General features: G+C 43.7%; 1 protein-coding gene across 1 annotated transcript in view; it reads right to left on the bottom strand.

The window, feature by feature from the left end:
• Nucleotides 1-22,910, bottom strand: part of LOC126981532 (uncharacterized) — a 128,204-nt gene that overhangs the window by 27,346 nt on the left and 77,948 nt on the right. Inside the window, exons 3-4 of the mRNA XM_050832727.1 lie at nucleotides 19,704-19,888; nucleotides 5,801-5,880 (exon numbers count right to left, since the gene is read on the bottom strand). Coding sequence (XP_050688684.1) covers nucleotides 5,801-5,880; nucleotides 19,704-19,888 — 265 coding nt within the window. The remainder of the gene's footprint in view (nucleotides 1-5,800; nucleotides 5,881-19,703; nucleotides 19,889-22,910) is intronic.

Below are 22,910 nucleotides of genomic sequence, written 5' to 3'. Positions count from 1 at the left end.
TTTTCATATTTTTTTTGCTTTGTTTTATTTCCGTCTATACGTGGCCAATAGCTAAATATTTTATTTAATTTCCTCTCATAATTCCATATCTCATCTTTTTTTCATGTATTCATCTGCTTATTCTTTCCTTCTACGCTACTCTCCTATCCTTCGTTTCGTTACCCTCTTCCCTATTTCTTCCTTTATTCCCTTTTTGCTCCCCTGCTCCTTCGTTACTAAGTCTTCCTCATTGCATCTTTCCTTCCTTTCCTTCTACTCTTCCCTCCTGTTCTTGCATTTCATAGACTTCATTCAATCGTTTAATTCTTTCTTTCTCCCCTGCTTTTTCTCCCTGTTACTGCGTCCCCTATTCTTTCTAATTTCATCATCTCAATTCTTCCCAATGTTTCCGCGTCACCAAAACTTATTTATTTCGTCTCCTATTCTGCACCCTTTTCCTTAGTTTCCTCCTGTCATCTGTAGTCCTGTTGCCTCCGAAATTCACATGTTGAAGGTTGGAATATTTCGCAAGCCCGATCGCCTAGAAATGGCATTATCTCTCTCTCTCTCAAACCCGTCTATCTATCAATCAATATCTACCTATCTTTCTGTCTATCTATATACTATGAATGTCTAATTATATATCTCCATCTTTATTATTTTTTTTATATTATCTTATTTTGCCGTTCCATTTTTCGTATCTTATTTATTGCGACTGGAAAGTTAGAAGTAGTAGTGTAGTAACATTAATTTTTTCGTTGTTACCATAATTTTACTCTTAATATTATTATTGATATTTTTTTTCATTATATGTTACTGTTATATTTTTACCATAGCCAGCACTACCAATACTGCCATCATTATAATCAATCTTCTACTCTCATTCCTCTTCTCTTATTTCCAGTATTCTCCTCACCAAATTTACTTCATAAGAGACGGTAAACACTTCCCAGCAAAACAAGGATTGTCTCCACCTCTGCCACACGTCGACTCCTTTCCTATTCATCCCTCGAGGACGGGTCGACCCCAAACACGAAGACCCTGTCCCTTTCCACGTCCTGAGGGAACACTAATCGGCCTTCGTTCCGCCTCTGTTCCCATTTGCTGATAAATACGCACTGAGCCAGTATGGAGGCCTCTGAGCGGGTCTGAATTGTATAGGTCTTTGTTGTGTTCGAGAGGCGAGAGGTATATATTCCCTGGCTGGTTTTCCTCCCCTTGTGTATTGTTAAACGGCTGTCAGCGTCACCTTTACCTGAAATTGCCGGCCCAGCAGCATTGGATATAGAGCTGTGTCTCATCCGCGTTAAATTTTTATTCGTGTTTGAAGGTCTAGGTGAGGACTTTGTTTCCGTCGTTGTTCTGGTCTCACGGGTAATGCTATGATGTTTCTGCTCTCTGATAAGTCCTCGGTTTACGTCGCTGTTGGGAAGGATATAACAGACTCCTTCTTACACGTGTAGAGCTTGTACTGTTCCCATATGTAAAGGAACGATTCTGTCTCTTCGCGGTTCCCTTGACGACCGAGTACACAGCTGGGATTTGATAGGTTTCCTCTCAACACACTCTGACTATTTACTCTTTTACTGCTCCCATATTAAACTGTACTATTGGCTCTTCTCTCTATTCCCCTTCAGACAGAGTACACGACTGAGTTTTAATTTGTCTCCTCTCAACACAACCGGATTAATTCACTATTCTCGTCCCATTTCCAGAAGACCACAATATTTCCCACTTGGTTTCTCTCGTAAATAATCCTGTTGTAATGTGTGTATAAGGTAAATGCTGTTTCTTTTTCGTTTCCTCCCGTAATTCTAAAATGAGAAATTTGGAAGAGTATTGATCAGACTGTAATAGTACTTCATCATCTTGGCTCCTCCTTACGCCCTTCTAGATAACCAATATTTAATACTTCAAACGCTGTGTGGCATTTCCAGGAAGCTGTGAAGTGTTGGGGAGACTGATTAGCGGGTAGGAATGTCAACACCTCAACCACAACAACGAGACACACACAGACAGGCACACAAACAAACAAACAAACAAACAGATAAACAATAAATAAACAGAAAAATACAGATAAAACACATAGACAATCAAAAACAAGACGAAGACATACAAACACAGGAAAAACCGACACAGACAAAGAGATAAAAAGACAGAAAACAAGGAAAAGCACAAACAATAATGCAGAAAAATACACAGACAATCAAACATCCGACAAAAATAAACAAAAAACAGGTAAATATATACAGACAGACGAACGGACAGACACAGACAGAGAGAAAAAGACAGACAACCAAATAAAAACACAGACAATGAAAAACAAAAACACAGACAAACTTAAACAGACACAAAAACAGGAAAACCAAAAAAAAACAAAACACGCAGGAAGACACGCACAGACAGACAGACACACACACAGACAGACAGCCACAACAACAGACAGACAGACGGGCAGACAGATAGACAGACAGACAACCCAGCGAGCCTATATGTGCATCACGGCATTATAGGGAAGCGCATAAGAGCACACAACGTTAACTCCTGATGCTGCTTTTAAAGTGCCGCGTCGTACTATGAAATCCTTGATGCTGATTGGAACGCGATGCAGATTATACCGTCATCTTGATTTTATCCCCACTGCTGCATAAAGGGAACACACACACACACACACACACACACACACACACACACACACACACACACATTATAGTGGCATTTACCTTCTTTTATGTATCCACTTTTTTTTTTTTTGCATTTTTCAACAGGTCGTCTCCCTTCCTCCCCCCTCCCCCCCCCCGGCTGCCTCTTCACTCACTTAAAAATCTACTTCACTCATTCGTTTACTTATATAACTTCATTTACATTTACTTCTGTCATTTTTCCGTTATCACACACACACGCGCACACAAGCACACACACACACACACACACACACACACACACACACACACACACACACACACACACACACACACACACACACACACAGACACGCGCACACAAGCACACACACGCACACACGCAGCTATCAGAGGTCAACGCACCAGAGAACATTCATCAAAAACCTTCCGAGGCAGACTTTCACTAGTAAAATCAAAGCCAAGATAATTAGCGGAGGGGCCGAGACCAAAGGCAAACACCTGATTAAAAACTCGACATTTTCATTATCGTCCACAGCTTCCACTTCGCTCTACTAATATGTGAAAATATTTGCCAGAGGTATTACAGTAAAGCATGAGTTTTTTTTTTTCGTTTTTTTTCTGTTATTATTTATTGAAGTACATTTTATATATATATTTTTTGTCGTAAATTCTGAAAGTTGATGTTCTCTATTTTTTCTTGTTTGTTTCGAGGCTTTACGTGGTTTGGCTTAATAGATATGTATAATGCTCTTGGGTCTGAGAAAGATAGAAATAAAGAAAAAAAGAGAGAGAGAGAATGGGTATGACTGCATGTGTGTGTGGGGTGGGTGGGGGGGTGGGGGTGGGGAGGGGTGCGTGTGTGTGTGTGCGCGTGCGTGTGTGTGACCGATAAACACGGACTAACGTTTCAGGAATTTTTTCAGGTAATTTAGTGTAAAATATTCATGGAATTATTATTGGAAGTGGAAAATGTAAAATGGTTTTAAAGGGTTTTAGGATTAGCCATTCTCTCTCTCTCTCTCTCTCTCTCTCTCTCTCTCTCTCTCTCTCTCTCTCTCTCTCTCTCTCTCTCTCTCTCTCCCTTAACCCATATATGTTTTCCTCGTAGTTGTTTTCCTCTTTTAATTCTCGTGTTTTATTTTTTCAGTGACGAGAAACAAAAATGGACGAAGGTGGACCTGAAACTTGACGTGAGTGTTGCATATGCTTGTTGAACTTTTATAAACTGAGCATGCTTGTTTGAATGTTTGTTTATCTGTTTGTTTTGAGGTGAAGGGGTTTATATAAAGAATTTGTAGATGAGGCGTAAGCGTTAAGAAATTTTTTTGATGTTTAATGGAACGAGAATCTTAGAGTGGAAAGGAAGAACACAAGGAAGGAAGGAAAAAGAAAGAAGGAAGGAAGGAAAAGAGTAAGGAGGGAAGGAATGATGGAGGTATGGAAGTAGGAAGGATGGAGGAAGAAAGGAAGGAAGGAAGGGAGGGAGGCAGAAAGACCGGAATGAAGAAAAAATGGGAGGAAGGAACGAGGGAATGAAGGAACGAACGAACGAACGAACGAAAGAACTAATGTAGGAAGGACCAAAGGAAGGAAGGAAGGGAGAGAGAGAGGGAGGGGAACACGGAAGTAAGAGGGGAAGGTAAAAATAGAGGAGAGAATATAAGTACCTAAACCCATTCTATATATTTATTGTGAGGAATTTTTCCCTCCACTACCCACCTCTACCTCCTCCTCTCCCTCCCCACTCCCTCCTTCACCTGAGATACAAAGACAAGGTATACAAAAGACATTACCTAGAAGTCGCCATGTGTACCTACCCGAGAAGAAACACATGTACTAACACACACACACACACACACACACACACACACACACACACACACACGCTGTTTTTACTACTATTTTTTTAAGCTGAAAAGAGGAATTGGTGTTTAAATATTTGTGTTGTAGTGTTTCATGGTAAAGAATTCTTGCTCGTTTTACATTTTTTTTTTTTGTGTGTGTGTTGAGGTCGCTTTGTTGTTGCTTGTGTGCGAGTAATTTTGTTGTTGTTTTAGTTATTATCGTTGTTATTGTTGTTGTCTTTGTTCTCGTGTTTCTGTTTATGGCGTCGAGAGGTGATGTGTGGTTTGTCAGATAGAGAAAGAGAGAGAGAGAGAGACAGACAGATAAACAAAGAGAGTGAGAGAGAGAGAGAGAGAAAGAGAGAACAAAAACAACCAACTAATTGCACGAAATCTAATTAAACAAAATGTCTTTCTTCCACTTCCGTTCATGTGTTTTGTTCCTGTTTGTTTATTACCCTCCTCCTCCTCCTCCTCCTCCTCCTCCTCCAGTGGCGTCTTCCTTCCCACTTCCTCCTCCTCGACATTCCTCTTTCTCATCTTCATAGCTCCCTTTTTCTTCCCTTCGTTCCTTCATTCCTTCGTCCTCTTCACCTCACATTCTTTATCACTGCCTCCCTTGTTCGTACGACTCACTTCCTGTTTGTTTTTATATCCTCCTCTTCTTCCTCCTCTTCTTCTTCCTCCGCATCCTCCTTTTCCTCTTCCTTTTCACTCGCCTTCGTTTTACTTCGCCCTCTCTTCCTTAACTAAACCTCTCCTTTATTATCTTGTGAACTAAATATTTGTGTTTCGTTCCTTTCCTTCTTATCTCTCCCCGGTTCTTCTTCACTCCTCTTCTCCTCTTCCCTTATCTCTTCATTCTCCTTGCATTCCTCCTTCCCTCTCTCTTTCTTTACCCTTATCTTCCTCTTCCTTCTTTCATCTTCCCCTCTCTCCCTCTCCTCCCTTTATCTCTCCTCCTTCTTGCATCCCTCTCCCTTCTCTTTGCCTCCTCCTTTTACTTTCCAGCTATCATTACTTTTCAATTCCTTTCTTCCTTCCTTCTTCTCTCCTCCCCTTCTTCACCTCCCATCTGTTCAATCTCCCTGCCTCCCTCCTTGCTTTTCCCCTCTTCATCTCCCGTCCTCCCTCCCTTCTCCCCTTTCTCCATCTCTTCTCCTCCCATCTCTCCATTTCCCAGTTTCCTTACCTCCTTCATTTACTTCTCATGTGTCTCAACCTCCTCCTCCCTTCCTCCTTCTTTCAGCTCTTCCTCCCCTCTCAATCTCGCTCTCTCCATTCCTCCCTCCCTCTCTCCCTCAACCACTTCTTTCCTTTCTATACATATACCTTTTGTCGTTGTGGAATGTCTGATGTCCCACCGTCAGGAAGTCAATGTCGCTGCCCCTCCGTCGCGCCCACGTTACTTGCTGTAGTAGAAAAAAAATAATGATAACAGTACTCTCAATCTATCTATCTATCTATCTATCTATTTATCTCGGTCGCCCTCTCTCTCTCTCCCCGTATCGACAGTGTTTTATTAGACGCCTTAGGGAAAATATATGGAACGAGGAACGCGGATAAATGGTAAGCAGTTTTGATCAGTCGCTTATAGACGGATTGATTAACTGATTTATTGGCAGGTACACACACACACACACACACACACACACACACACACACACACACATGACGGACAATACACCTGGGACTCTTTGATGGGAGAATAATGACCTAATGAGACTTTGGGGAGACTGATGGCGAGAGACAAGGTACAGCGCTAATTACCTGCCGAAAAAGGTGGTTAATTGGGGCGTGTTAGACGTTTGTCGCCTACGTTTATTTTTTATTGATTGTGTTGTTGTAAGTGGTGTGTCCCGGTGACCTTGAGAGAGAGAGAGAGAGAGAGAGAGAGAGAGAGAGAGAGAGAGAGAGAGAGAGAGAGAGAGAGAGAGAGAGAGAGAGAGAGAGAGAGAGAGAGAGAGAGAGAGAGAGAGAGAGAGAGAGAGAGAAACAAAGAGATAGACATACAGACACAGACAGATAGACAGATGGAACAGACAGAGAACTCATAAAAACAGACAGACAGCCACACACACAGAAACAGACAGAGACAGCCACACACACAGAAACAGACAGACTGGCAGATAAATAAATAGAGAAATAAATATATGTAGACAAACAGAGAAAACAAACAGAAAGCAGACAGACAGACAAACAGATAGACATACAGACAAACAGACAGACAGATAGACAGACAGACAGAGCTTTTTTTTACAGCGAGTTTTACACTAGTTAACTTCACCTCAACTCCTTCCCCCAGTTTCATTTGACAATTGCAGTGAAAAAGAAATGGGAAAGAAAAAAATATATAAATGAAGGAAGAAGAGCAAGAACGCGACCAAAAAAGAGAGAGAGAGAAAGAGAGAAGAGGAAAACCAAGAACGCGAATAAAATGGTCGAACAAGAGTGACAGACACGAAAAGGAAGAAGAGAAAACAATGAAGAAAACTCGTCCACTAATTAAAAAAAATCATTCATGGACGGACAGACAACAGGAATCTCTCACACTGACCAGAAAAAAAGGTAAAAAAGAGAAAAGCAAAAATCTGTGACTGAAATCGACGAGAAAGAGAGAAAGAGATGACAGAAAAACTAGAATAACAAAAAAAAACAGAGAGAGAGAGAGAGAGAGAGAGAGAGAGAGAGAGAGAGAGAGAGAGAGAGAGAGAGAGAGAGAGAGAGAGAGAGAGAGAGAGAGAGAGAGAGAGAGAGAGAGAGAGAAAAAAATGACTGTGGAAATACCTCGTTACACCTTCCCTTTATCCCTGTAGTAACTCGTCGACTTATGGGGAACACAAACTTAATGGTTCATAATTCCACCTTTACCTGTCCGCATATTTACCTTGGACTTTAGGGTAATGTGTCTCGTGGCTATTATTCTTTTTTTTTTTTCCTCACACCCTTCTATTTAACTTCTCACGTGTAATAGGACATAATGATGTAATATCCTCTTCTTTACCTGTCTCTGTCTTTACCTTGCAATTAGGAGTCATACGCATTTAGTGGTTAATTTTGTCTTCTTTTCCTCACCTTGCTATTTACTTTTTCTTCAGGCGTATAAGAACATAATGGTCATAATAATCCTCTCCTTTACCTGTCTCTGTATTTACCTTGCAATTAGGAGTCATACGCATTTAGTGGTTAATTTTGTCTTCTTTTCCTCACCTTGCTATTTGCTTTGTTCTCAGGTGTGTATAAGACATAATGGGATAGCAATGTCGTCTTTACCTGTCTTCGTCCTTACCTTATACTTATGAATAATACGGATCTAGTGGTTAATTTTGTCTTCTTTTCTCTCACCTTTCCTAATTACTTTTTCCTCAGGTGTAAAAGGAACTAATTTGCTAATATCGTCTTCTTTACCTGTCTGCCTCTTTACCTGACACTCAAAAGACTTTGCTTTTGATATTGTCTTCTATCCCTCAACTTTCTATCTCCATTCTCCCCTTTAGTATCTTTCTATCTCTCACGTTTCTAACTCTATTATCACCTCTATTATCTTTCTATCTCTCACCCTTCCTTATCTTAGGTGTAAAACGAAGACAATAGGGTCATAAAGTCTTCCTTACCTGTCTTCCACTCTCCCTTGCACGTAGAAACAAACGTCAATTCGTCTCTAACATTATCTTCTGTTCCCACCTCTCTACTTACTCTGCTCTTAGCGTTCTTGTGGACATAAAGGAACATAGAAATAAACCTCAATTCATATCTAACATTCTTTTCTTTTCCCACCTCTCTGTTTACCCTGTTCAAAGCGTTTTCGTGAATATAAAGGAACATAAAGGAATGCTAGTCTCTTCGTTAGCTGTCCTGTCTTCGTAGCGGCCTTAATCTCAGTCCGTGGGGAGGGCTTGGCGCCTTGCATGACGTGGTTCTCGTGAGTGGCTCGCCAAAGTGGGTCTTCCTATTACTTTTTCTATCCCCGTTTTCATTATGTAAGAACGCGTGCCAGCGATATCTACCTGAGAGAGAGAGAGAGAGAGAGAGAGAGAGAGAGAGAGAGAGAGAGAGAGAGAGAGAGAGAGAGAGAGAGAGAGAGAGAGAGAGAGAGAGAGAGAGAGAGAGAGAGAGAGAGAGAGAGAGTGTGTGTGTGTGTGTGTGTGTGTGTGTGTGTGTGTGTGTGTGTGTGTGTTTCATCAAGGAGTCACAATTTCTCTCGGTCGTCACGGAATGTGTGTGTGTGTGTGTGTGTGTGTGAGTGTGAAAGTGAGTGGGTACCTGTGTGTGTCAATCTACGTGCGTGTATGCGTTCATATGTGTATAGCTGCGTGTGTACTATCATGTGCGTAATTAATCGGTGTATGGCGTGTAAGTTACCATGTCAATCTGTCGACGTGTACCTGCTTATGTGTACCTGCCTACGTATAACTACCCGTGTGTATACCTGTGTGTGTTCCTGCCAATGTATACTCGTAACTACCTGTGTGTGTACCTGCCAATGTGTACCTACTTATGTGCATTTGCGTGTATGTGTCTACCCGTCAGCACCTGGGAACACGCGCGAGCAGACATAACACTCCGCACAACGACGCCCCGCCACCAGCAACACGGCCCAGATGGAACAACTGCGGCCACATAATTATGAAGCGGCTTACAATTAACTTCAAGGCCGAGCTCGACTCACGTCAGCGCCAACAAATGAGGTCACATGTATATTGCCCTTCCTGGCGGCCTTCACCTCGGCGCTTATGGGAGGGGGAAAGGGGGAAGGAGCGATGAAACGGGAGAGAGGCAGGGGAAGGGCGGTAAAGAGAGGGATGGAGCGGGGATGCAGAAGGAGAGAAAGGTAGGGGAGAGTGCAGCGACGAAGGTGATTGAAGGGGCGGAGAGTCATGGGGGGAGGGGGGATCGTGAGAGAGGAGGAGAAAGAGGAAACCAGACATTGGAGGAAGGGGGGAAGGACTTTGAAACAAGGGAGGGGACAGTGATGGCGCGGGGGGAAGGGGGAGGGACAGTGGAGTGGTGAGACGAGAGAGGGGGAGATGGGGAAAGGGGAGGGGGTAACGAGACAGGACGACGGGAAAGGGGTAAGGGACAGTGAGACAGGGGAGGGGAGGCGGTGTCTCGACGCAGTGAAGTGCAGTGCAGGGTTACAGACGGGGCCACAGGAGAGGTAATGGAGGCGGGAGTGTTCGTCAGTGTCCAGGTACGAGAGGAAGAGGAGGAGGACAAAGAGGAGGAGGATAAAGAGGTGGAGGAGGAGGAGGAGGAGAAAGGGTGTCAGGGATTTCCCATGTGTATACGGGATAGTGTATTGTTTTTTTTATGTGAAGAAGGGAGATTGTTTATTGATTACATTTTTATTTGTTTACAGAGCTTTGTTAATGGGTCAATGTTTACACTGTTGTTATTACCGTTTGTATAATCAAGTGTATGTGCATATAGCTAAAATAAAATAAAAATAATAACAATAGCAATCGAGTTTGTTGTAGAATCTGGCTCAAGACTACCGCAGAGTTTCTCAGTTTCGCAGATCGCAGTCTCGTCCATTATATATTCTTCCATTTTTCGTGTTTTCGCAAAAGACATTTTCTTCTTCAGCGGTAAAAGTTAGGAGCCAGCAACTAACCGCAGAGACTCGAACGTATTGCCTTATCAAATATGTCCAAGTCCATGCATATAAAATCGACTCGTCACGCCCATCTGTATCCAGGCGCCGCTGCAGACACGGGACGAATGTCAAGGTTTTTTTTTGTTTTTTGTTTTTTTTACACCTGAGAAAGAAGTCAAGGGTGAACACTGAAAAGGACAAGAAAAAGCCCACGGAACTGAGTCGGTTTGTCCAGCCCGGTTGTTACAAGGCGCTCCTACAAACAGAGAACGAATGTAAAGTTATTATCTTTTTTACATAAGAAATAGAAGACAAGTGTAAAGAGGAGAGCATCTGGACACCTCTCCTCCCGAAATGGACCCCTCTTTCGGGCACCTCTTTGGATTCTTTTTAGGAGCAGCGAGTAGCGGGCTTTTTTTTATTTTATCACTGTTTTCTTTTTTTCTGTGCCCTTGAGCTGTCTCCTTTGTTGTAAAAAAAAAAGAATAACAACGACAAAGCGACTGGTCTAAAAAAGTATAAGTGGTAGAGAATTCCAAAAGGTTATTCAGTTATCAATAATATATCAGACATCGAAAACAACGTGAAAAAAAGTCCACAAAACTACAACATCAAAAGGTATAAGTGATAGAGAATCCCACAAAGTAATTCTGTTATCTTTATCACCCTTGACGCCACTCCGACCATCACCATTTCACATTTTCACGTCCTGCATATTCTCAAACACGCGAATTCTACTACAGACCCGGAGCTTAACACGTGTTCCTACTTTCTACCCTCTCGACGTGACCGCAAACAGTACCCGAGTTGCTGAAGACGAGCCGCGTTCCCTCAGGACTCGAACCCGGGGCGGACGTGAGACCGATAGCCACTCGAGCGTGTTCCAGCGGCCCCGACCACACAGCTGCCGCCGACACGCTCCAGCCCGAGGTCAGAGGAAGCGTCAGATCCACACACTTATCTTCTCGGCCTCAACCTCCTCCCGTGCCTCCAGTTTTCCTCTCCCTCCTTCTCCTCCTCCTCCTCCTCCTCCTCCTCCTCCTCCTCCTCCTCCTCCTCTGTCCTCCTCCTCCTTCCTCTGCTTCTTCCTTCTATTTCTGGCTATTCTTGTGTTAAATCCCTTATGCCTCCTTCTTCCTTTCATATCATTTCCAGCATTATCCATCTGTTGTTTTTTCCTTACCCTACGCCGACGCTTCTTTCTCCTCCTCCCCCTACTTCCCCTCCTCCTCCTACTCCTCCCCCTCCACCTCCTTCTCCTTCTCCTCCTTTTCCTCCTCCTCCTCCGCCGCCGCCTCCTTCCTCAGAACTAGATCCTCCATGCTCTAGTTCTCTAACGGAATATCTTCTTGGAAAAGGAGAGAGAGGAGAAGTATGAAGAGGAGGAGGAGCAGGACAAGAACGAGGAGGACGAAGATAACAAGAAGAGCGAGTAGGAGGAGAAGGATGAAGATCAAAGGAGATATGAGGATGTACGTTAATTGAGAAACGACAATGATTGCATTACTCAGCGAGGAAGCAGGAAATTGAAAAGATTAGAAGAGAAATGAGATGAACAAAGAAAGAATGACAATAGAAACTAAGAAAATAATAAAACAAAGGGATAGTGAATGTAAATAAGTTTGCAATAATATTTAATTGCATAAATAAGTTAAATTGAATCGTTATACTTAGGCTCCTGACACCTTCGTAATCTGATCAACCCATTTTTATTTTATTCATTACACGTAAAGCATAATAATTAACTTTTCGTTCAGAGCATGAGATCAGCAGAGGCATGAGGTAGATCCCAGGTGAATGTATGAGTTAGTGACTGACTGACTGACTGCTTGACTGACTTGTTCGTTCCCCTTCCAGTCAAGTGGCTTAGAAAATGTTGAGCCTAAAATTATATGCTTCTCTTTCCCCTAAATTCTGTGTTCTCTGATATTTAAATTTTGGTCTGAAGTGAATTGCTTTGAAGTGCATTATGGTAAATTCTTTACGATCTGGCTGAACGAGCTCATGAATATCTCGGTCCTCAATAAAATCAAATAAAGATTATGAGTCTTTCTAACTTACTGGAAGACTGGACTGACTATTTGTACTGACAGCTGGCAAAAACACTAACCAAAGGACTGCTTGACCATCTGATTAAATTACTAAATGACTAAATGACTGTCTAGGTAAATAAACTAACCAACTAACTGACTCCCTGATTTACTGGAGGACTGAGTGACTGTATGTATTGATAGTTAACGCAAAGACTCTCTAATTAACTAGTTGACTATCCGATTAACTTCCTACCGAGCTGAATGACTGACTAGGTGAGTAAACTAACCATCTAACCGGCTCCCTAATATCCCGTCTGTCTAGCTGAGTGACAAGCTAACTGACGAACCGTGTGACTGATTGGACTCGTCGTTCAGTGACCCCTTTATTGACTGACCGGCTAACTGACTGATTCCGTGACTTCCAGACTGGCTGAGATGACTGGCCGGCTGACTGGTCAATATGTCGCGTGAGGTTATAAGGTTTCACTTTTACCACACGTCAACGATATGATATGAGGAGGAAGCGGTGGAGAAAAAGAGACAAGGATTGAAGAGGAGGAAAAGGAGAAAGAAGAGAAGGAGGACCAGAGATAAAGATAAAGAGAAGAAGGGAAAGAAGGACGAGGATGTTGTAGACGAGGAAATTAGGACAAGAAGCCGAAGGAGGAAAAGGAGAATACAGAGAAGAAAAAGAAGGAGGAAAAGAAGGAAGAGGAGGAAGAAAAGGAGGACAAAAAAGATAAATAGAAAGAAAAGACGGTAAAGGAGGACGAGGAGAAAGTGGAGGGGGAAAATTGTGTTGGGAGGCGGCGGGGTGAAAGTGAAAAGACAGGTAACATAAACAAAAAAAAAAAAAGAGTAATTAGCGAGACTCACCTGCGTCCCCCAAACACACCTTCCCTCACCTGCTGGATAATAGATGGCCTTTCGATCCACCTAGATTACCTGTGTGCGTGCGTGCGTGCGTGTGGGGTAGGGGGAAGGAGGCGGGGTTGTGTGTGTGTGTGTGTGTGTGTGTGTGTGTGTGTGTGTGTGTGTGTGTGTAGTTTGTTATGCTTGTTCTGACGGATTCTTCTTTCATATTCCTTTTGTTCTCCTTTCTTTCGGTGGCAAATTCATGCGACCTCGTTATCCTTTATTTGTAGCTGTTCTTGTTCTCGCTGTCGTAGTTGTTGTTGTTGTTTGGTTTCTCGACGTTCATGTGTTTGTCTACCGCTGTGATTGTTGTTGTTGTTGTTGTTGTTGTTGTTGTTGTTGTTGTTGTTGTTGTTGTTTATGGTGGTGGTGGTGGTGTTTTTGCCGTCATTTTCATCATTATTTTCTCTACCTCACTCTTCTTCATCATAATCTTTCTTCTCTCCGTCATCCTCCTCTTTTTCATCGTCATCATCATCATCATCATAAGCATCATCATAATTATCATAAGCATCATTAGCAGCACCTTCATTATTATCTTCCCCACCATCATCATTCCCATCATCATCATCATCATCATCATCATCACCATTATCGTCATCGTCATCATTTGAGTAGCGGTTTTTTTCACATTTGTTACCTTTTTTTTATGCCCTTGAACTGACCCCTTTGCTGTAAAAAAAAAATCATCATCATTATCCTCATCATCGTCATCGTCATCATTATCTTCATCATCATCATCATCATCATCATCATCGTCATCGTCATCGGGGAGTCATTTCATCAGCAGCCTCTCCATCAACAGAATTACTTCACTTTCAATATCGTCCTCGCTCGGTCGACCTTTCGCAATGAAATTTAATATTGCGATGGATTTTTCTGGGGAATATTTTACTAAGAAAAGCTGCTGTGTGTCGAAATGGCGGGAGATTTTTCATTTTCATTTTTTTGTTGTTATTTTCGTTTGCCTTTATTTCTTCTTTTTTTATATTATATTTCATTTTTGTGTGTGTGTTTATGTGTGTTTTATTCCGATTACAAGTTGTGGAAAATGTGGAGTGGGGAGAAGGCGGAGGAGGAGCAGGAGGAGGAGGAGGAGCAGGAGGAGGAGGAGGAGGAGGAGGAGGAGGAGGAGGAGAAGGAGGAGGAGGAGGAGGAGGGCGGGGGGAAGAGGAGGAGGAATGGAGAAGATAGAGAAGGCGGAGACACGGCACGACACACACACACACACACACACACACACACACACACACACACACACACACACACACACACACACACACACACACACACACACACACACACACACACACACACACACACAGAATGGCGGCACTTACCTTGCATTATATATTCACCTTCTCTGCACTTCTCCACAACAACCCCTCCCTGCACCCCTCCACCTTCCTCTCCACTCACTTAAATCTCAACTCCACCCCGTCGTTTGCGTCCATCATTCCGTCACAGCAAGCCATTCCCACTGATTCACCCTTTATAAATAAGTCATCCACTCCCATCAATACCATTCCTCCACGTTCTCTTATCGCTAGCTTCCTTATTTTCTCTCTCTCATTACATCAACACCTCTCCATTATCCGTCCTATGAATTCACCTTTTACAACTACTCTACATCCGTTTATTACATCCACCAAAAGCATTCCTCCACCTTCCCTAATCGCTTACTTCCTTCCCTTCTCTGTCATTACATCAATCCCCTTTCCGCTCCCCCTCGTAAGAACACATGTTTTACCTCCACTCTACCTCCGTTTTCTGCCCCTCATCACCTGACAAGAGACACTGCAATCACCCACAACACTCCTGAACTGTACTATTGACATTTCACACGCAATTTGCACCCTCCTGCCCGCTCCTCTCCTTCCTCCGAATCACTCCGCTCTCTCCCTCTCTCGCTTCCTTTCCTCGTCCGTCTCTTTTCACTCCCTCGTACCCTTTCCTTTCTCCCTCTCCAAGTCCCGCTCTCAATATCCCCTCTCCCCTTTCCCCTTCACTCTGTTCCCTCTCCCTATCTCTCCCCATTCTCTCTCTCTCTCTCTCACACACTCGTAAAATAGGCTTCAACATCTGCAGAGACACGGAAAGAAAGCCCAGAACGAGGTATAGGCAGAAGATAAAAGAAGATGGAAGACGAGAATCGAACATCATAAAGTCGGTGCAATCTCTATCCCGAATCAGAAAATGCTTACTCGTTGTTTTACCTTTTGCAGTGGAGGTCGCCGTTAGAGGGTGAGACGGGTCTTTGTGGCGGCCATTCGCGCGGCTCCAGACATGGTTTAGTTGACCCGTAAAACCGAGAGAATCGAGGCCCCAGGAACGCTCAACTCAGGGGTATAATAAGACCGTCTGGGGCATGAAACTCGACCATAAGACCACAAATAGGATAACAAACGACCTTTTTCACGAGGATCCGACGAGTGAACCTGATGGACCCCAGTTACTATTATTATCATTACCATCATTATTCCTGTTATTATTGTTATGGCTGGTACTATTGCTTTAGAGCCTGATGACGAATACGAAATCCCTCATTACCGCCACGTCCAACAGAGTAAACAATTGCGCACCTGTTTAACATTGCAGGTGCGTTAATGCGAAGGACTGATGCGGTGATTATAATTGGTCGAGATTTTTCTGTTTAATTGTGACTGTTTGTGTGTGTGCGTGTGTGTGTGTGTGTGTGTGTGTGTGTGTGTGTGTGTGTGTGTGTGTGTGTGTGTGTGTGTGTGTGTGTGTGTGTACCAGGTGTAGAAAGGCTAATGAGAGTGCAGGTGTGTTGTAGGTGAGGCGTTGATTAAGCTTTCAGGTGTGTGCAAGAGAGCAGGTATATCAGTTTTTCTTTTTTTCTTTTCTTTTTTCTTTTTTATTTAAGCTTAGCGCGAGGAGGAAAAAGGGAGAGAGAAAAGATAGGAACCAGGTGTTGTATTTTTTATCTATCTTCCTGTTGTCAATCATTTCCTTCCTCTTCTTTTCATCCCACAACTAACTTTATATATTTTTTTTCATTTCCTGTTGTCAGTTTTTTCCTTCCCCTCCACTTCTCTGCATCCCACAACACATTTTAAAATAGTCATAAGCAGCTGCTGGGGTAGGGAAGGGAGGAAAGGAAAGAGGAAGAAACGAAAGAGGGAGAGGAAGATAATGAGGGGAGAAGAGAAAAGTGAGAAGAGGAGGAGGAGGCTTGAAGAGAAGAGTGGGAGGTGAGAAGGACAATAGGAGGAGGGAGAATAGAACACGAAGAAAGTCGTTGAAAAGAAAGAACTTGTTGAAATGAAGGAGGAAAAGAATTGACAAGTTAGAGGAGAGGGAGGCTTGGAGAGACGAGTGGGAGGATAAATAGGACAATAGAAGGAGGAAGAAGAGAAGAAGAAAAAAAATAATATAATTGAAAAGAAAGGAATTATAGATTTGATAGAGGAAAAAAGATAAAAAGGAGCTACGAGAAAAAGATAACAAGGCCGAAAAGATAGGAATAAGTAAGAGGAATGATGAAGGAGAAGAAAAAGGAGAATACATATAGGATTAAATGGAAGGAAAGATGAAAAGGAAAAAAAAATGAATACACATTTGAGTAGGTGGGAAAACAGATGCAGAAGATAAAGGAGAATACACACCGAAGTAAATGGAAGGAAAGGGGAAGGAAAAAGATAAGAAGAAGAAAAAAACTCCACACACCATCCATCACACTCTCATGCATATTAAACACCGACACAGGTATGACGAGTCTGACGAAAACTCATTAAACAAGGTGCGAAGAATGCAGGTGAGAGACTCCGTGCGCTCCACCTCCCCTCACACCTGTCCCTCCTTGCGCCCGTGTGGAGGCCAGGTAAGGAAGGTGAGGGGAGGAGAGTGAAAGTGAGCTGAGGTGAGAGGAGGAAAGGGAAAGTGAGAGGGTGAGTTCATGCATTCTATATTACCCGGGGATTTAGGTTCATAAAATACCCTTTGTGTCGACATAGTAAGTCTGGCGCGGGAAATGCATGATGTGATTTGCTTCGCGTTGTTTTTTTCTTAAGGGAATGAAAATGCATGGCCGTCATATTTTTTGCTTTGCTTATTTATTCGTTTCTTTTTGGGTCTTTTCTAATTACTTGGATATATGTGATGAGATTTCCGAGCGGTGTTTTTCTTACTTCTAGCAGGGAATGAAAATGAAGATGCAGTATATATCTTCGTTTCTCACTCATTTTAATCTAGTTACCTTCTTACCTCTCATAAAAATTGGGTAACTAAGCTAAACCATTATTCAGAAGATCTTATAACACGGCATATAGTTCTGCAATCTCTTTCTTTTATTTTGCATAGAGAGAAAAAAAAATGCTATCGGTACACAAGAACATAATGTAAAATCTATGAAATCGTATAATATAAAAGCGATAAAAACAAGTTACCGATGTTATAAAAATAAAAAAATCAGTATAACATCCCTTTCTCGTTACTACGGTGCAAGGCGCGGTGGAGTGATATTCCCAACGAGACTTTCACCTGGATTGACTTTTTTCTCCCTGCGTTAGCCCACCTGTTGCTCGCTCCGCCCCTTACCTGTACCAGACACCTGTGAACGCATACACCAGCTCCTCTACACCTTCCTCCCTCACTACACTACACTAACCACTCTCAACACACCTTTTTAACCACATTCTCTCACCATACCTTTCTCTCATCACTCGCCACATCTCACCACACTCTCTTTCCTAGTCACACTCACCACACATTCCCCAAAGCTCACCACATCCTGTCACGTTGGCGGAATAAAAACATCGATCGCTCTCAATTCCTTGCCTTAAAAAAATCACTGTTTTCCTCTCTTCTTTCTTCCCTGTAGTTGCCCTTCACGCCTCTCTCCCTCTCATCCTCTCTCTCTAACTAATTCCCTCCTTTCTTCCCTTCTTTTTTCCTGTGTTCATCCTCCAATCCTTTCTGTCTCTCCTCTCCTCCTTCCCAGACCACAGACTAATTCACCCTTCTCTTTTCTTTCTTTTTTTCTTATTTCTTCTCTACTCTTCCTTCCTTCCCCTCCTCCTCCTTTCCAAACTTATTCACCACTCTCTCTTCCCTCAGCTATTTCCTTTATTCCTTTTCCACATCTCTATTATCTTTTTAAACTCCTCTCCCTCCTTTATCTTTTTCTCAGGCTTTTCTTCCTTTCTCTCTTCCTCCCAGGCTCTCCTTGTCGTCACCTCCCCTTGAACATGGCTACCTCCACCTCTTCCCCTTCAGTCTCACCTCCACTCGACATCCTCTCCCCTTCAAGACCTCCTCTCCCTCACACACACCGCCTCAACGCCTCCATCATACCTGCACATCATCAACCCCGCATTATCTGCAAAACCACTTCATCATATCGCATCCCCACCACAGCATATGCCTCTCCTCTCATCCTCATCCTCTTCTTCTCTCCCTCACAGCATCCCTCTTTATTTTGCAGTACTTTCACCGCTTTCACTTAATTTGTCTCACTTCCTTGTCATTTTCACTACATTATCTCCTCATTCCTCATTCCCCTCTCAAACGCTTCTTTTTCATATCTATATCAACCCGTCTGCCACTTTTTTTCCCTCAATTTTCTGCAGTATCCCCCTAAACACACACACACACACACACACACACACACACACGAGTATCACCATTACCTAACCTTCCTCCTCCTCCTTTCAATCATTCCACGCAGGTATCACCGAGTCTGCGTTTTTACCTGTCGTTCTCACCTTTTTCATCCCCCCGACTTCAATCAGCACACGAAGGCTTGAGGGGACCAGCTTATCAGGGCGATGAGACGCGAGGGGGATGTGTAATGACAGAGTAAGAGAAAAAATGGAAGTGGGAAAAGGAGAGATAGAGAGGGAGAGGGGGAGGAGAGAAAAAGGGGAAGGTTAAAATGGTAGGCCACAGGGTATTAAGAGGAACATGTGTGTGTGTGTTCGAGAGAGAGAGAGAGAGAGAGAGAGAGAGAGAGAGAGAGAGAGAGAGAGAGAGAGAGAGAGAGAGAGAGAGAGAGAGAGAGAGAGAGAGAGAGAGAGATAGAGAGAGAGAGAGAGAGAGAGAGAGAGAGAGAGAGAGAGAGAGAGAGAGAGGGAGAGAGAGAGAGAGAGAGAGAGAGAGAGAGAGAGAGAGAGAGAGAGAGAGAGAGAGAGAGAGAGAGAGAGAGAGAGAGAGAGAGAGAGAGAGAGAGAGAGAGAGAGAGAGAGAGAGAGAGAGAGAGAGAGAGAGAGAGAGAGAGAGAGAGAGAGAGAGAGAGAGAGAGAGAGAGAGAGAGAGAGAGAGAGAGAGAGAGAGAGAGAGAGAGCGTGTGGGTGGAGGGGAAAAGTGAGATTTATGGGTCAGTTAGTGGGTCGTGAGAGGGTTGGATCTGGGTGGGCAAGGGTCGGGGTGGAGGCTGTTGGTGGTGGGTGGCGGCTGGTGGTGTAGAGTGGCGGAGGGTGAGTGGTGGTGGTGGTGGTGGTGGGTGATGCGTGACCATGAGTGGGAAGAGGTGGCTGGACAGGTTACGAGTAGTTTGTGATATTTGACCTGCGGACTGAGGTTGTTGAGGGGGGTGAGGGGAAGGCTGACAGGCTGGGTGGATGGCGGAGTGGCTGGCTGCTGGCGGGAATATGGCGGGAGTTGGAGACATTCAGATGGATGGAGTCTGAGCGTTACGGGCAGTGGTTCACATTTTTGCGGCGTCACGTACCGTTTTCTCCCCGAGCCGCACCACGTGACAGGAGAGCGTAGCGGTGTCTCCTGCGTGGACGGTGACGGTGGTGTTGTGTCTGCCGAGGAAGGCCGGGAGAAATGCTGCGTCCACGGTGGTGGTGGGCGGCTGCTCCGAGGTTGACGGCGCCTCGATGCTGGGCGCGAAGCCTCCCGCGGCGCCCACTGCGGGAGAAGACGGACGCAATGAAACTCGAGGCAGTATTAAGCCCCTGGGCACGCTCAACTTAGGCAGGGCGGGGACGTGAGGTTATTGGTTCTCAGGACACACACACACACACACACACACACACACACACACACACACACACACACACACACACACACACACGCACACACGCACGCACGCACGCACACACACACCTTAGAATTAAAGAGGATCGAGTCGACACAAATATCCATACGAAGAAAATAGAAAGAAAGGAAAGGAAGCCAGTGTGAAGAAAGTCGAGAGAAAGAGAAGATGGAAGGAGAAAGAGAAAAGAATAAGAGGAAAGGAAAGGAGGAAAACACGGAGAAGAAAGTCGAGAAAGAGTGAGATAGAAAGAAAGAAAAGGAGAAAGACAAAGGAAGAGAGAGATAGAAAAGAAAACGAGGGGAAACGTTTAGTGAGAAAAAACGAAAGAAAGGAGAAAGATGTTTGGTCCCGGAAAAGGCCACTCGTCTCCTCGGCCTGTCCCTCCCTTGCCTGCTGTCAGTCTGGAGGCTAAGGTGTTTTGCTCCCGCCTCGCCGCCCTGACACGCCGCCCCTCGCGCTGTCTCCGTCCCGTCAGGCGGATAAAAAACTGTATTCTCACACAATTGAATCGACGAGGATAAAAGACTCTTTCTCCATCCCCCTCCTTAACCACCTCGCTTACCGCCACCATTTTCCTTTCTCTCTCCTTTCCTTTCTTTTCCTCTTTCTATCTTTCGCCTTCTCTTTCTCTCTCTTTCTCGACTTTTTCTCTGTTTTTTTTCCTTTCCTCTCCTCTGTTGTGACCATTTCTTTCACCTGCATCATCACCATTGTCATCACCACCAGAATCATCACCACCATCACCTTTTTCTCACCTCCACTAACACCACTACCTACTCTCTCGATATCACACCACCATTCACCATCACCTCCATCACACCACCACCACCACCTTCGTCATCACCATTACTGTCATCACCCCCACCATCACCACCACCATCACCTCCATCATCACCACTTTCCCTACCGCATCCGTCTTCATATCCTCATCTCCACTACTGTCCCCTCTATCACCACCACCTCCACCATCTTCACCATCATCACCACCACCAACACCACAATCATGTAGCTGGTATTGTAATTCTTGTCACACGTGTTTACTTCTCGAGAGGACGTGATCTGAGGACGAAGGAAAGGCTTGTCTTCTCCTGGGACAAAGAAGGAAGAAAGGAAGGAAGGAAGAAAGAAAAGAAATGAAGGAGAGAAGGAAGGAAGAGGGTAGAATGGCAAAAAAAGAGAGAAAGAAAGAAGAGAAGGAAGCAGATTAGAAAAGAATGGAAGAAAGGAGAGATGAGACAGAGGCAGAAGAAAGTAATGAAGGAAAGAAGAGAGGGTAGGAGGAAGGAGGTAAAGAAGGAAGGAGGAGAGGGAAGGATCCAAAACAACAGAGGGACAAAAGGGGAAGGAAGGCAGGGTGTGAAGGAAGAAAGAAAGGAAGAAAGGCAAAGACTGATAGAGGCAAACAGAGAAAATGGAAGGAAGCGAAAGAAAGAAGGAAGGAAATGATGGTTAAAGGCAAAGGGAAAAGAAAGGAAGGAAGCAAATAAAAGACAGGAAGAAAGAAGAGAATGGCTAGAAATAGAGGAAGATGAGAAGGAAAGCAAATTAAGAAAGACAGGAAGAAAGGGAAGGATGGATAAAGACAGAAGGAGAAGAATGGAAAAGAGAAGTGAGGGAAGGAAGAAAGAAAGAAAAGGAGGAGGGGAAAGGGAGAGGATAAGAAATAGAGGAAGAAAAAAATGTTTGTCTTGCTTTAAATTACCACAGTTGTACAAGTAATAAAGGTCTCCTCCTCCTCCTCCTCCTCCTCCTCCTCCTCCTCCTCCTCTTTCTTTTGCCACCACTCTTGTTCGACCAGCTAACAGTCCATCAAACTCACACCAACCAACAAACAAACATCTCTCATGTGACGGAAGATGGATCAAAATTGGAAGGAGAGAGAGAGAGAGAGAGAGAGAGAGAGAGAGAGAGAGAGAGAGAGAGAGAGAGAGAGAGAGAGAGAGAGAGAGAGAGAGAGAGAGAGAGAGAGAGAGAGAGAGAGAGAGAGAGAGAGAGAGACGTAAAGTAAAAGTCCGATAAAAACAGACGAAGCAGGAAATAGGAATAGAAGACAGTGATAAAGTAAAATAATAAAGGTGATAAAGTGGAAGAAGAGGCCGTAGAGGAAAATAGAGAGCGGGAGGAGCAGAGGCAGGAAGGAAGGAAGGAAGCAGACAATTTAGTGGACGAGGGAGACTGTGTGAAAGTATAGCAAATTTCTGGGCGTGGGGTGAAAAAATATGGTAGTACAGGTAAATATGTGCATGAAAATAGACAAAAAAAAATGGATGAAAATGTGGGAAGGTAAATTTTCTCTCTCTACCACGCCATCAACATCGAGGCAGTAAATACCCTTGAAATAAATGAGGAAAAAGTTGGTTAAAAAACGTGAAAAAAAAAGAAAAGAGGAAAAGAAAAATTCACCAATACATGAAGGAAAAATAATTGGAACGCTGAAGGACACGAAGATTAGAAAAAAAATATTGAAAATGATCAAAATACAGCAGTTCACAACAAAATTAAAACTAGATGTAGTGATAAAAAAATAATGTGAAATAAAATAACGTAGAATAAAATAGAAAATAAAAGTAAATTCGTCTATCAGCATTGGCTATTGTGTAGCAATTTAAATGTACCTTTACCTGTCTCTTTAATAAGTGTGGCCAGGACAGGTGAGAGAGAGAGAGAGAGAGAGAGAGAGAGAGAGAGAGAGAGAGAGAGAGAGAGAGAGAGAGAGAGAGAGATTCTGATACTGTCGATGTTAAGTGACACAGTTATTATCTCTCTCTCTCTCTCTCCCCCCCCACCCCCCACCCCCAGCCACCAATACCCACGCGCCAATATTGCTCCCGGTATAACGCATAACCCCGATAAGGCGACCATTAGGTGTCCGATATAGCCCGGTGTGTC

This window comes from Eriocheir sinensis, chromosome 48 (genome assembly GCF_024679095.1).
Source record: "Eriocheir sinensis breed Jianghai 21 chromosome 48, ASM2467909v1, whole genome shotgun sequence".
In the NCBI taxonomy this organism is placed as follows: domain Eukaryota; kingdom Metazoa; phylum Arthropoda; class Malacostraca; order Decapoda; family Varunidae; genus Eriocheir; species Eriocheir sinensis.
Note: the sequence above shows the minus strand (reverse complement) of the source record. Positions and strands in the feature narration are given on the sequence as shown.